The sequence below is a fragment of the Amblyomma americanum genome, chromosome 5 (assembly GCF_052857255.1).
Source record: "Amblyomma americanum isolate KBUSLIRL-KWMA chromosome 5, ASM5285725v1, whole genome shotgun sequence".
Taxonomy (NCBI): Eukaryota; Metazoa; Arthropoda; class Arachnida; order Ixodida; family Ixodidae; genus Amblyomma; species Amblyomma americanum.
Window position 1 is genome coordinate 173,585,119 of NC_135501.1, and position 13,914 is coordinate 173,599,032.

Here is a 13,914-nt window from a genome sequence, read left to right on the forward strand (position 1 = left end):
AACGCAAGCAAGCAAGCAACGCTACGGTAACTGCGGCTGCGCGACCGCCGGCCGACACCGCTCGCCTCGCAGACATAACGGTGCTCCGCGGAGCGAAGCAGACGAAAACAAAGAGACCGAAAGGAAACCGGAGCAGGCGGACGGGGGGCAATCAATGCACGACACGGCCGCGTGCCGTGTGCGCGCCGTGCACCACAACGGCGTCCCGTCGGGTTCGTCGTGCCCAGCGTTGCGTGGAGGCAACAACGCCCTTTCCCGATAAATTCATCCGCTTCGCGTCCACCACCCGATCACGGTGCGTGCCCGCTCCGTGTGCAGCGTACACCACTGCTACGCGAGGCGCCGCGGCGCCAGATGCGAGGTTTTCCGTGCCGTGCGGTCACCGCTCGGCTCCGGTAGTGTGTTCGCGTACAGTGGTTGCGCGCCCATGTGAAACCGCGGGGAAGCCGCGCAAGCCAACGGAATCGCCATGGTGCTCCGAAAGTCCGAGTACCGCAAGAGCTTCAAATGGTTCTCGGCCGACAAACGGAGCGCCCTGTGGCTCGAGAATGCGCTGTACCGCGCCGAGCGGCGCCAGCGCGAGTACGTGCACGAACCGCTCGGCGACGAAATGGACAGCGGCTACGAAGTGGGCGACTCCGAGTCCGAGGAGTGCGGCTTACCACCGACCAGGGTCCGGCAGAAGCGGCTGCAATTAGCCGCCGAGGCGGCCGCCGCTGCTAGGGCCATCGATGACGACGACGATGCTTCGATGGGGGTCGACGACGGCAGCTCCTGCGACGATCGCCGAAGAAGAACCTCACCTGCCGCCGCCGCAGCTGCTGCTGCTTCACGCACGGCGGACGTTGTCGATGCCCGTCTGCTCGGTACGTGTATGTAAGAAAGACGACGACTCCGTCGGCTCGTATGACAATAATGCGGGCGCGCGGTGCACTGTCGCACGTAGACAGCGGCGTCAGGACGAAAAGGGCATATATGCAGACGTGTCGGAGCATATATACAACCAAGATTTATTAACTATACACACACGTCACAAATGTTCCCTCAGCTAGACGGCACGCACACGCCTCCTTGAAGAGAAATGAAGTGTGGGCCGTTAATTGTTCCCGTCGCTGCGTTTGAGACCGTGCATGCTGGCACAAACTGATTGATCGGAAATGTTTCACAAGTGCGTTTGGGTGGAGCAAGAGTTAACGGCCCGCCAGCCGCGCCTAAATGCGACGGGGTCGCCTGATACGTCGATAAAGGAGGAGTTAAAAGCTCCTCGGAGGAATAGCCGTAATACACGTAGCAGACGACTCCCGCCCAGCCGTCTGCTGCTCGACGGAGACTCTCGACGTTGCAGACGACGGAGGAAGAGCATGCACGCCAAGCGGATAAAGAAAAGAAAAAGATTGATGAGGGAGAACCCAAAGTGCACACCGTCTCGCAACTAGTTGGCAGTGGAAAGGATGCGCGAGGCGACGGCAGAACGCCTGTGAATGCCGTCTCCTCGCGCTCGGAGCTTCCAGCTCGACCCACCGTGCACGAACTAGTTGAGAGGCAAAGTGACGTTACAGTCTGCACATACCGCAGAGTCCCAGCGCTCAAAAAACGATCGCCTCTGCGTCGTCCCCGGCGGTAGCACGCCGTTTTGATGGCGATGGGTCGTGGAGCCGTTCATCGTGATGATGCGCCGCACCCGCACGTCCTTCAGCCGGGCTCCCGCAACGTCAGTCGTTAATGTGAACGCGAGCGAGACGCGCGCGCGATCTTCGACGCGCTGCCACCATCGCGATGATACGCGTGCCCTTTCCCCCCTTCACTTCGCTCTCCCACAGAACGCAATATATTACTCTCGGCTACGATGGAGCGATGAGATTTCGAGAAAGTACGTTACAGAGAGAGAGAGAGAGAGTTTTCTTTCTTTCCAAGCGTCATCTGTTCCAAGCGTGTCGTCCGCAAAAACACTCGTCGCGTGCTGACGACGTCGCGTGGATAGCCCGGGTCGCGGCGTCACTGACGGCGATAAAGGCCAAGGAGCGAAAGTGTGCCACAACAGCCTGATAAAAAGTCCTCCAGCGACCCCCTAATCTTATCCAGGCGCTAGGGATGAGCCCAGATAGACCTTAATAATTACGCAAATTCGATTGGGAGCAAAACAACTCCACATGGCTTTTGCAAACTCATCATGTTTGTTGCATTTACTGCGCCGTTTCCTTTTGCACTGCAGCACCTCCCGGCATACACGTGGCCACACAGACCTCGCTGCCAGCGAGGAAGGATAAAGCGGTGCAGACCGTACCGGCTGAGATCACGAGGCTTTCCCGAATAAACGAAGACCACAGGCAACGGAATCGTGAGTTTGACGCTCGGCCTACATTGTTCCGTAACACAGCTGTTCTCGACGCATGCGGCACACCTGAAACACTGATCTACTGGTTCCAACGGTGCATGTTACACCTACATGCTTGGTTAGCCTGTTCACATGGGCTTTGCCTCAATGCAACACTGTAATGGCTAGTTCAGACTTGATAGGACAATGGAACGGTGTCACTCCCACTGTAAACAAGTGCACGGCAACGATGATACGAGCTAAACACAGGTGCTTCCAGCTTACAAGGCGCACAAAGCACAGAACACCTGACACGGCGAGGTTAAATAGGCTGTGAAAACTTCTGCTCGTTTGTCTCACACCATTTCCTGTGTCGACAATTGCAATTCTGCATTGAGCAAAACAGCCAATGATGCTCAAGCAGATAAATTCTGGTTTTGGGATACCTGGCACAATAATGACTCGCTGCTTTCTATTGTCATAAGTCATGTAAGATGTTTGCTAATAGTACCTGCCTCTAGTACCTTTAATCGTGTATTCTGTCAGCTGAGCTTGCTTGATATAAATGTTCAAGACTGGAGGTAGTCTTGAATTATTAGTGCATGAATCGGCCACAATATTAGTTGTCAAAACACCAGCAATCAAGTCTTCAACGTGCATGGTGAAGTTCTCATCCCAGTTTGGGGTGCACACATGCTCAAGCACTAGTATGAAATCTTTTGCTTTTTCTGAAGTAGTTACAAAGTGCCATATGCGATAGAAAAACTGCACACATAAGTAGAAAAAGTAATTAATAAACAACTTCAAGTTGTCCAGACAAAATAAGTCGCTGCAGAAAGAGTTTAGTTCCAAAATCCTTAAAGGCTACAGCAATATGTGGAAATTACAGACTACCCATCAAGGCACATTTGACCAGAAAGATAGCACACACAGCATGTTAAAGAACACAAACATTTCAGCACACTACAGCAATGTCATAAGGACTGAAAAAATCAAGGGTACCAGACTATATGCACCACTTTTCATTACCGCTAGTCTAGCATCAGCCCCCAAGTTGAGAATTACAAGCTGCACATGCACCATGCATTTTACCTAGAGTGTTGTATCGATAAAAAATAAAAACCTATTTCAGAGTGTTATGTGAATCCATGTGAAATTTAACGGGAGAAAAATGCTGCAGGCAGATGTCATCTAAAAACACAATGCCAACTTCTAGATCCATTGTTACTGCACTGCATCACATCATCAAACAGGCGGACGCAGACGAAAATGTCAAACCTCACATCTCAAGTAGCCTGCTGTCCCGAAGACACTGCCTCATTGTCTGCGGTTGTTTGTGGTTGGCTCTGGCAGCCTCCGACCACTGACAGCTGCATAGAAGGGCCTGTGCGGCCATACACGAAGGTTTGAGCATGGAAACACACTGCCACGTTTAGGGCTTCATTTCCACTCGTGTATTTTTAATAGCACGTTTAAAAGTTCGCTGTTTTGAATACGGCTGGGTGAATATTTCCAATATTTATAAACTCTTTAACGCAGTGCAACAAGAATCTTATGCAATGTTGCATCGCAGAGAAAGCTGGATATTTGTCACAAAAGTCTCAGCCTCACTGGCAAAGCATAAAAATCAGGCGTAGCCGAAATCCCCCAAGACAACAGTGTTGAGTGGCAGTGGATACCCCAAGCTGAGAATTACAAGCAACATGCGAACCACACATTTTGCTTCGAGTGTTTTATAGAAAAACAAAAAACGTATTCCACAGAGTGTTAAATGAATCCTTGCAAAATTTAACGAGAGAAAATGCAGAAAAATGCCGTAAGCAGGCGGCATCTAAAAAAAACTACTGATTGTTTGAAATCACAACACTTAACACAACACAAAGTACCCAATACTTTGACACTGCAGCTACACTGCAACAAAGGACAACTTGATTACCCAAACAGTTCATTTAAACTGCTGAAAAAAAAAAAATCTTAGTGTGGACAGCACAGCCAGATACAATAAAAAGTCATCTCTTCCATCTTTTTTTATCCTTGCAATTTATCCTTCCAATCCTAATTCTTTCCCACATGAAGCAGCCATGTCCAGCTTCCCAACTACTGTGAAGCATACCACATACAAAGAAAAAATAAACCTGAAATTTGACCAAGGTGCAGCTTTTAGTCCATACGCAGTGAAATAATAGGCGATCTCTGCCATCCTGTGCTTGGTTGGTTCATGTTATCTTTAAAAGTAAATCCTCTGCCATTAGACGATATGTTTCTGGTAAAGACTCCACTAACTTTCATTTCTTCTTTCAATTGATGCATTAGACATTATAATGCATGGTTCACCATGTGGTATTCGCCTATAACTGCTAAATAATTTATAATTGAATTTATTCTGTCTTGCTGTTTTGAGTTTCATCAACCGAATGGTGGCTGTGATACATAAGTAGTGTTTAGGTCACATGAGGTGTGCCAGAAACTGCAATTACTCACTGATATGTCGTTTGCTGTCATTCCAGCTCTTGAAACAGGCTGGCTTAAGCATTGTAGTGAATAAATCTACATATCAGCGATTATATTGCAGTTTTTTTTGTGCCTCAAGTGACCTAAACATCCCTTACACATCGCAGACATTGTCCGGTTGATGAAACCGAAAGAGCATCAAGAAGACATTCAATTACACATTGTTTAGCAGTTGAAGGAGAATAAAACATGGTGGTTACCTAATGTCTAACTCACGAATTCAGAGGAGAAAACATGCGACTAAAATCTGCTGTCTACGGTCCTTTAAAAATAGGCTTTGTGAGGTAATAAGATGGCTCGTGCAAAGTAGAAATATCAGTGTCGGCGGACGTCAGAAAACAGGTGAACCCTGCTAACTACTGAGCTGGTTACAACTAAATTCGAATAGTTTACTTGGCACCTGTTTGCAATTAGAGACTTGTAGCTGGCCATTAGTAAAGGCCACATCAGTTTTTTAGAATTTTGAAGACTCAATAACCTTTGGCACTGTGACTCAACAAATTTTGACAACCTTGCCCGCAATTCGAAAACTGTGCACCGATGATGCGAATACAGCAGCACCCACCTGTGCATGTCACTTGGCACATGTGGCACGTGACATTTGTTGTCATTCCAGCTCCTTGAAGCAGGCTGGCTTAAGCACTAGATTATAATAACTGTCACCTGCTTCATCAGCGCTAATATCTTATCCACTGTCGGGGTAGTCACGGCTAACAGGTGGTCGGCACCTGTAAGTATCAGTGATTATGTCGCAGTTTTTCATGCCTCACGTGACCTAAATAGACCTTGCACGTCACAGTCATTGTTTGGTTGTTGAAATTGAAACAGCATAAAAAATAAATGCAATTATAAATTTTATCAATTTTCTAGCAGTTGTGGGGGAACACCAAAGGTGATCCATGTACTCTAAAGCCAAATGCATCATTTGAAAGAAGAAAACAAGCAAGAAAAAAAAATTTGTGCCTTCACTCCTTTAACATGATTTACTTGTTTTCTAACGTCCGCCAACACTGGTATTAGCATGCCATAGAAGCCATCTTTGTACCTCAATAAGCTGGTTTTTAAAAATCAGCGGTGAGCTTCCTTGAAACACCTGGTATACATTCAAGGCAGCCAAAAAGGCCCCAATCACAGAAAACAGTAGCTGATCATGAGCAGAGAACCCCCCCCAATTACAAAAATGGTAGAAAAAACAGCCCTCCACATGAAATCCGGGCAACCTTAGCTTCGATCTTCTATTTTAACTATTGATTCATATCTTGTGCGGTTGAGAGCGACAATCACAACAGCCTAAGTATGATTACTCCAGACAGAGACCAAAGCTACACGATTAATTACGTAAGCTTCTGGCTAGTCAACAAATGCGATAACACCACAATTCATGTTTTGACTTCCAAATGGACAAGTCCAGAGATCAAAGTGAGAAAAGTACACCCTTAAGAATCACTGTTCCCTCACCTAAAGATTTTTTTTTAATCGTGCCTTAGACAGCAGCACAATACCAAGCACCAGCTTCTACCTTCATTATCTAGTTACTTTCTCATGCAAAGTATGTCTATTTACAGTGCACGTTAATTAATCAGGAAATTAGCTCATCTGAATGAAAGCTTTTTACCAGCGCGCAGCCTCACATTGACTGTGAAACAAGGCTGGTTCTGCTAAATAACGGCATTCATTATGTTCCCTCTCGTATCCTAATGCCTTTTTTTTCCCTCTCTCTCCGCACCTTGTTCAAAGGCACCAGAAACCGAGCCAGTCCCCGAAGAGGACCCATCCACTGCCAGCGCTGCTTTGCCTTGTGGGGTGCCCCCTTCGAGAACTTTGGCTCGGGAGAGGAAGTCGATACGATAGGCGCAAAGCGGACATTCAACGTGGCCGCCTCAACCAATGAGGTGAGCACCAGCTTCTGCACAGCTCAGGTCATCCAAGTGTTTCAGTACATCACCGCTGCAATGACCCTACCATTACTGCCACTGCCAGGCGTGGAATGTGTATGAGTACAATTTGCATGTGGGGCAGCAACAGTAGAGAGTGCACACGGTAATAGGGGTTGAAAAGGTTTACCTAAATGGCGATAACAGCTGTAGAGTGGTAATAACATGCTGTGACAATTTATTCACATGGTACAATTTAGGAAGTGTTTACTGCTGCCATGATGGTACTGGTAGTAGTACTTGGGTCTTTACGACCGGGGCCGTAGTGCACCAAACTCAAAATAAGCACAGTTAGCTGGAGATAGCAATACTAAAGGTTTACAGGGTTCATTATGAAAGTAATGCGCATTTTCTGAGAAAAATATGTTTATTGAACGGACCTGCACAAATGGTTAAAATTCTTCAAAATACTCTCTTGCATCAGTGCACTTGCGGAGACATGTCTGCCATGCTTGGAAGGCACCCTGAAAGTCCTCGACAGGAATGTCTCTCAGGAACGCTGTAACATGCTTTTGGATGTTTTCCACAGTCTCCCAGTGCTTTCTTTTCCGCGCTCTCTTCAGTCGGGGAAACAGAATTAAGTCGCACGGAGCCAAGTCAGGACTGTAAGGGGGACCACCGGGGTGTTGCTCCAGGCCAGGAAGTTGGTAACGATGAGGGATGTGTGGCTGGGGGCATTGTCATGGTGGAGCTTGACCGCGTCTGATTTCAATCTCTTGAGCACCTCCAGGTAAAAGGCTGAGTTGACAGTTTAACCCTGCTGTACAAACTCAAAATGGACGATTCCTCGGTCATCAAAAAAGACAATGAGCATCGTTTTGATGCGAGACTTGCTCATCCGCGCTTTCTTAGGGCGGGAGGATGATTTTGTGTGCCACTCGCTGCATTGCCTTTTCGATTCTGGGTCGTACTCGAGCATCCAGGATTTGTCTCCGGTTACGACAGAGTTAAGAAAGTCCGGCGCATTTTGGATCAAATCCAACAATTCTTGACAGCGCAAAACTCGAAGTTCTTTCTGATATTCTGTCAACACTTTCAGCACAAGCTTCATGCAGACCTTGCGCATTTGCAGATCCTCGGTCACTATCCCATGTACCGCAAATGTGGACATGTGTAAGGTGTCAGCAATTTGCTGGATGCCCAATCGACGGTCGGAACGCAAAACTTCGCGCACACGATCCACGTTTTCGTCGGTTCTGATCGTAGTTGGCGTCCAGAACAGTTGTTCGTCGGCGACCTCTTACCAGCCCTCCTTGAATGCCTTGTGCCCCGTCCCGGACTGTGACCTTGAAATGCAGTTGTCCTTGAAGGCGTCTTGAACCTGCTGCCGCTGCTGTTGCCGACAGGAAGAATGAAAAGGAAAGAGCACGGGCCTGCCCACTAATCACCGAGCCACTAATCGCTGCCACTTGCTGAAAGTAGGACAGTTAAAAGATAGGAGAGCAAAGAATGAAAGAAAAGGCACACGCTAATATGCCCCCTCTTGATAGCATATCGCTGTTCAAGCGAACACTCCATTGCGCCGTGTTATCCGCTCACACAGCTCGGAGTAAACTGGCGACCGGCTGCGTTGGCAGGACAGAACCCTCGCCACATTTCCTGACCGGTTTTACCGCGCTGCCACGGATAGTCATGTCATAATAAAATCATGCGCATTACTTTCATAGTGGACCCTGTAAACAATAAGTTTGATACATAGCATGAAACAAGTGGTAGAGTTGTCTTGTACCATGAATGTCAATGACAGTAGTAAAAAAAAAAACGGCTGAAGTTAATGAAGGATGCCAGTGTTGCTAAGAAATCAGAAAGTCTTTTTTATCACACAAGTGAATCATCACTGATTAAAAATGCAGGGTGAAAAGGGATGCATCTGCAGTATATCTTGCCAAAATAACGATGCCACTTGGAGGCTGGGGTGTGCTCCTTTGAGAAAGATCACCTGAGGATTGTTGCCATCAAAATGTCAGCAGCACTTATCAGTGCAAGAAAGACTACCTAGAAAGATTTATCCGTTTAAATTAAAAAGTTTCATGAGAACTTTGCTGAACGGCAGTACATGATGACACTGTCAAAGCAGTATTTTCCAGTATGGACTAACTACACAAGTTCAATTTCACAACTACGCTTGCACTCTACGGCAAATGCACTTTTGTACTAAGCTGATTTCGCGCTTTATGGCCGGTACATCTTCATACTGAAATACTTTTGCACTCTTTGGCAGGTGCACCTTTATACTAAACTACGTCTGCACTTTATGGCAGGTGCATCTTTGTACTAAACTACTTTTGCACTCTTTGGCAGGTGCACCTTCATACTAAACTACATCTGCACTTTATGGCAGGTGCATCTTCGTACTAAACTATGCACTCTTTGGCAGGTGCACCTTCATACTAAACTACATCTGCACTTTATGGCAGGTGCATCTTCGTACTAAACTACGCCTGCACTTTATGGTAGGTGCAGCTTCGTACCTGCACTTTATGGCAGGTGCATCTTTGTACTAAACTACTTTTGCACCCTGGCAGGTGCACCTTCCTACTAAACTACATCTGCACTACTATATGGCAGGTGCACCTTTGTACTAAACTACTTTTGCACTCTGGCAGGTGCACCCTTCAGCACTGGCTGCCATGAGGCAGCGGCAGAGGTCACCAACTCCACCGCCGCTGCGGCGCAAGACCTTCCGCCCGGAACGACCCCACTCGGCACCCCCCGAAGGACCGGCGCACCTGGATCTCTGAGTACAGGGACCAGTATAAGTGAAACTACACAGGGAGGCTGCAACATAGTCAAGAGAGGGTGTTCCCGCTCTACCAAGCCAAAGATACCCAAAGGCCATAATGCACATCAGTCAGCAAGCCAAGTCAGGCCATAGCCAGTTCCTCTGTGCCCATGTTTGTCGTGCTACCAGAATGCTGTGTGTTGCGCTCTCATGGTGGTCAGTGAACAGCTGCCCATGCAACCCAAGAAAATCAAGCACGCATCTGTCTCTGGGCTTTGCATTTGTATTGCATTTGACAAAGTCACACTGCCAGTGCACATGGTACTTATATTCATGCAACCACACCATGAAAGTTTACACAGTATCTGATGAACAAGCCAGCAAGCTAAGCCAGCTGTTGGCATCAGCCAAAACTTAACTGCCATACTTAACCAAACACAGATGTGTGTCACAACAGGATGCTTGTGAGTACCGCTTCATTTTTGATACTGGGGTTGTTAGAACAATTGCGATTAATATTCGTGAATGCAGCCATGGAGCTGAAAAAGCTACATGGCTCTCTCAAATCAAATACGCACTTAAAAACTTTTTTCCTATGAAGGCTCAAACCCAACATAACCACCAGGCTTGGGTGGTCGTAATATTAGCAGAAGTAAGATAAAGAAGAGAATACTACAAGACTGAAGTGGTCTATACAGCCTGAGGCATATGATAGAGAAGTGTTCACTCCCTTTTATAGAAATATGCTCCCCAAGCATACAGGCCTGGTTTAAAGCTAGTGGCCACAAATTGGCGCAGCTGGACCACATAAAAATTGAAAGTATGACATCAGCTGTGCCAGTCAGTCTAAATACTGCACTGAAATTATGATACAGCTCTGGGCCACAGTTCACCTATTGTCGAAGAGTGTATCAAGAAAATGTTTTAGAGACGACCGCAGTAGCCGACACAGCTTTGCTTCTACAGCATCACGTCCGTCCACGCGAAGGCATAAGCCTTGACAACTCCTGTGCCTCAATGACACTAGTAATGTAGCACAGCTGCACAGTTTTTCTGCACCTGCCTTTTAGTTTGGCTGCTAAGGGCCCGCTCTACATCCATATCAACTGTAGTCTAGATGAATCAGAAGCTCGTTACATCAGACAAGGGCGATGTTATAGCGCTGTCACACAGGCACTTCAATCTCAACTCAGTCCGATCCTGGCCGAAGTTTCAGGCATGCTTGACATGCATCGGTTCTAAACGTATCCATTCAATCCCAACCAACAAGCTGGCCTGCTACATGACAGGTTATGCTACATGCACACATAATCATAGAACAAGGTGTCAAGCAAATGAATTCGCAGTAAAACACTTCTGATCTCAATTTGAGCTTATGGAACAGCTACAGCAGATTCCATCACAAAAGCCTGCAAAACACTACGCTACCAGCTCATGCATGTAGGTGCTGCATTAGCGTTTGCATGCTTGGTCACTAGTAACAAGACAGGCACGTCCTGTTGAGTTATATCACAAGTTTTAAAATTAGGCCACATCAAATAAAATAAAGCTTTTAAAAATTTCATAGCTTAATCTGTAGAATATCTCTGTACATTTCATCTGTAATTTGAATTTGAAAGTTTCCTGAGAACGGGAGTAGTAGCCCTCGACCAGAATCAAACATTTTAGTCGCACTTCAAAAACCTGTTTGGGTCAAGCAGGATTGGGGCTGATCGGCATTATACTTGTCATGTAATCAGACCGTACAATCATGGAGTTCAGTCCCAACTGAGTCAGTCAGGATAATGGTCAGGATCGAATTGCCCTAGTGACGGCGGTGTTACGTACATATGCAACATGACCGTAGGACAGAGGCTAGAGGTGACATCTGCATTCCAGGAAGCACATTCCATGACTGCAAGTGCAGCATTTAGTAACATGCATGTTTTACATGGAACTTTTTTTTTATCTTTCTCTATAGGAGTGGGATGCGGGTATCACTGCCACGATAGCTCATGTACCAACATTGTGGTTGAAGAAAGGCTGAACAATGTTTTTGATATCTCTAAGGCTGCAACAAAAGATATGTTTATAACATTCACGAGTGCCTAATTGTGTGTGTCTGTGTGCACGTAGTTTGTATAAATTGCTTGGATACAGATGTACATGGTGTGAGACAAGCCTGTTAGTTTCCACTTCACTGCCACAGCTACTGAGCTGCGCCGATTGCTAGCTAATCTGGTATAATCACTCATTATATTGGTGAACTCTGCGGAAAATTTCGCAGGAGCTCCTCAATTCTAACTGGCACCATATATGAATCATTTACCTAAGTTGCATGATAAGCGATTCCTTGATCTGACATTAGCCATGGCACTTCAGGCTTGGTCAAAGACAGAAGCATAATCCTCCAATGCAGTACCATTGCAGCACTGTCTAAAGCCAGTGAAAAGAAGAGGATGAGGTATATATCTACCATTTGGATGCCTCAAGCTTTGCCTGGATGTCAAAGCTTCACTGCTGGCTTAAATACGTCAGTTAAATGCAAGCACAATACCTCAGATATCACTTAAATTTAGCATTTAAATTTAGTGTTCATGATCTGCAGTGTTTCAAGTACCAATGAGAGATTCGCCAAACATACTTATGCATCTTCACGGGCAGCAGGATTCCTTTCAGGAGAACGCATAAAGCGAAGCTGTCTTCCAGCAGTGATGAATGTGCTTGTGCTTGGCAGGGTACAACGCAAAACTTCTGAAAATGATAGTTTTTCGAGTCTCCACACGACGCCAGTCAGTACGAATTGCACGTTTTAGATTGTTTTTATATTATCATTATTTCCTTTGTATAGTCTTGGGTCGTGTACGGCGAGTATTTTTACACTAATAAACAAACAAGTTGAAACAGCGATGAAGCTTGCCTTTTTTTGCATGCTTGCTTCTCCATGACCTCCGGCCGGCATGGATAACCCACCGTTCTGGAAACAATTATGCGTAGCTGTGATGTACGCTGCACAAGAAATCTCTCGTAAGAAATTCGACGACATAATCCGCAGAGAAGACAGTAATAAACATTTAATCAGGCGAGGAAAATTGACGCCTCGTTCATCGACCCCTTGCACTCCACGATGGAGACAATTGTCAACTGTCAAGATCCCAGTTTGACGTGTGACACATGAGCGGCACCCAGAGTTGCGCGCAGAACTTGAAACACTGCAAGGTAAGCTTGATCTCGTTCAACACAAACGCTAAGAACGAACCTCCAATCTTGCTTTTCAAAGCGAACAACTTTTACCCAGGCGGGCTGTCAAAAAAGCAACATGTCCGCCGGGGTATGTGAAGTGATGCAGACGAAGAATTGACGCCGGCGAGCGAAGCTTTGTGCTTAAAGAAGTAATGAACTTTTACTCGACTGCTTACCATGTCGTGGCTGAAGCTTAGTACTTGCGGTAACCGACAAGTTTGAGAATAATTACGTTTTAAGCAACAGGTGTCCTGAAGTGGAAACTTGTTCGCGTCAAGGAGTTCAAAACCGGCTGGCATGCGCTGCGAACGACCGTGGCGCCAGACGCGGTTATTTCGGGAACACCGGTCTGTCGAAAAATTCGCGTAGGCGAATGCCATCAAAAATTGAGATTTAAATGGGTTATTTTCTCTGCTTCCCTAATTTTCAGCCTGTAGATCACGTATGTTACACAGAGTAAAGGTGGAATTGTTGTTACTGCCGAAAATCGTTGCAGAAAATCGTGTTCAAGTTGGTAGCCACTTTCTCCAGCGCACTCCCTTTTTGTGGTTTAAGTTTTACGAATGTTGAAGGGTAGAATAAATGACAGCTATGTGCGCGCGAGATAGCATTTCTTTTTGCGACTAAATGTCACGCTTATTACTAGCGTAGACTAGCACCGATCGATCGATTGAAAGCTGAGCGAGCTTCGCCACTTAACTTTGAAGTATTGCTGGAAAGGAGCGATCTAATGCGTTCTTAGTGGCATGCTCAATGTATGGTGCCTCAGCAGCTTGTCACTTTCATTTTCAATCTAAAAGACTTTAAATTCAACCCTGCACTTGGTTTTAGTTTTTTTTTATGTGGTGCCTAAGGGACAAAACGAGCTCGGTGTTATGTCGGCCTTACGTAGGCAAACGGACCGAAACTGCACGGGCCGACCTTGCCTTAGTACCCTGGGCCGAGGTTCGGGATTGACATCGGAACAACGCGTTTTGCAGACTCCCCGACGTAGGGCCGAGCAGGAGCCTATACACAACCGAGACTGTATTATAAACGCTAAGCGGTTCGAGACAATGTGCCAATGCCGGTGCAAGCAATAACCGATCACTTCGAGACCTCTGTCCAACCATCCGCTGTCACTTCCCGAAAACTAATAGCAAGCTACGGTGCACAGTGCTCAAATTTTGGATGAATATACAGTAGCACCAACAGCAGGCATTTATAAAGCG

At 46.4% G+C, this 13,914-nt stretch overlaps 2 protein-coding genes across 5 annotated transcripts in view; one reads left to right on the forward strand and one right to left on the reverse strand.

Moving 5' to 3' along the window:
• Window positions 1-13,027, reverse strand: part of UGP (UDP-glucose pyrophosphorylase) — a 44,948-nt gene extending 31,921 nt beyond the window's left edge. Inside the window, exons 1-2 of one of the 4 annotated variants that reach the window (XM_077665864.1) lie at window positions 12,880-12,997; window positions 12,381-12,437 (exon numbers count right to left, since the gene is read on the reverse strand). In XM_077665864.1, coding sequence (XP_077521990.1) covers window positions 12,381-12,437; window positions 12,880-12,882 — 60 coding nt within the window. In that variant the 5' untranslated portion in view covers window positions 12,883-12,997. Of the gene's footprint in view, window positions 1-662; window positions 800-1,570; window positions 1,774-12,380; window positions 12,470-12,879 lie in introns of those variants that run through there. The other 3 variants (XM_077665866.1, XM_077665865.1, XM_077665869.1) reach the window with 3 other exon arrangements.
• Window positions 100-12,370, forward strand: LOC144133045 (uncharacterized). The gene is made up of 4 exons (XM_077665873.1): window positions 100-866; window positions 2,213-2,338; window positions 6,563-6,717; window positions 9,366-12,370. Exons 1-4 carry the CDS (start codon window positions 470-472, stop codon window positions 9,498-9,500), a joined length of 813 nt encoding a protein of 270 aa, XP_077521999.1. The 5' UTR covers window positions 100-469; the 3' UTR covers window positions 9,501-12,370.
• Window positions 13,028-13,914: the final 887 nt, after the last annotated feature.

Bases quoted from the DNA above. Each gene is read 5' to 3' on its own strand.
- LOC144133045 (XM_077665873.1), top strand. From the start codon at position 470: ATGGTGCTCCGAAAGTCCGAGTACCGCAAGAGCTTCAAATGGTTCTCG. The intron at 867-2,212 runs GTACGTGTATGT...TTTGCACTGCAG, and splicing joins TGTCGATGCCCGTCTGCTCG to CACCTCCCGGCATACACGTG. The intron at 2,339-6,562 runs GTGAGTTTGACG...CCTTGTTCAAAG, and splicing joins AGACCACAGGCAACGGAATC to GCACCAGAAACCGAGCCAGT.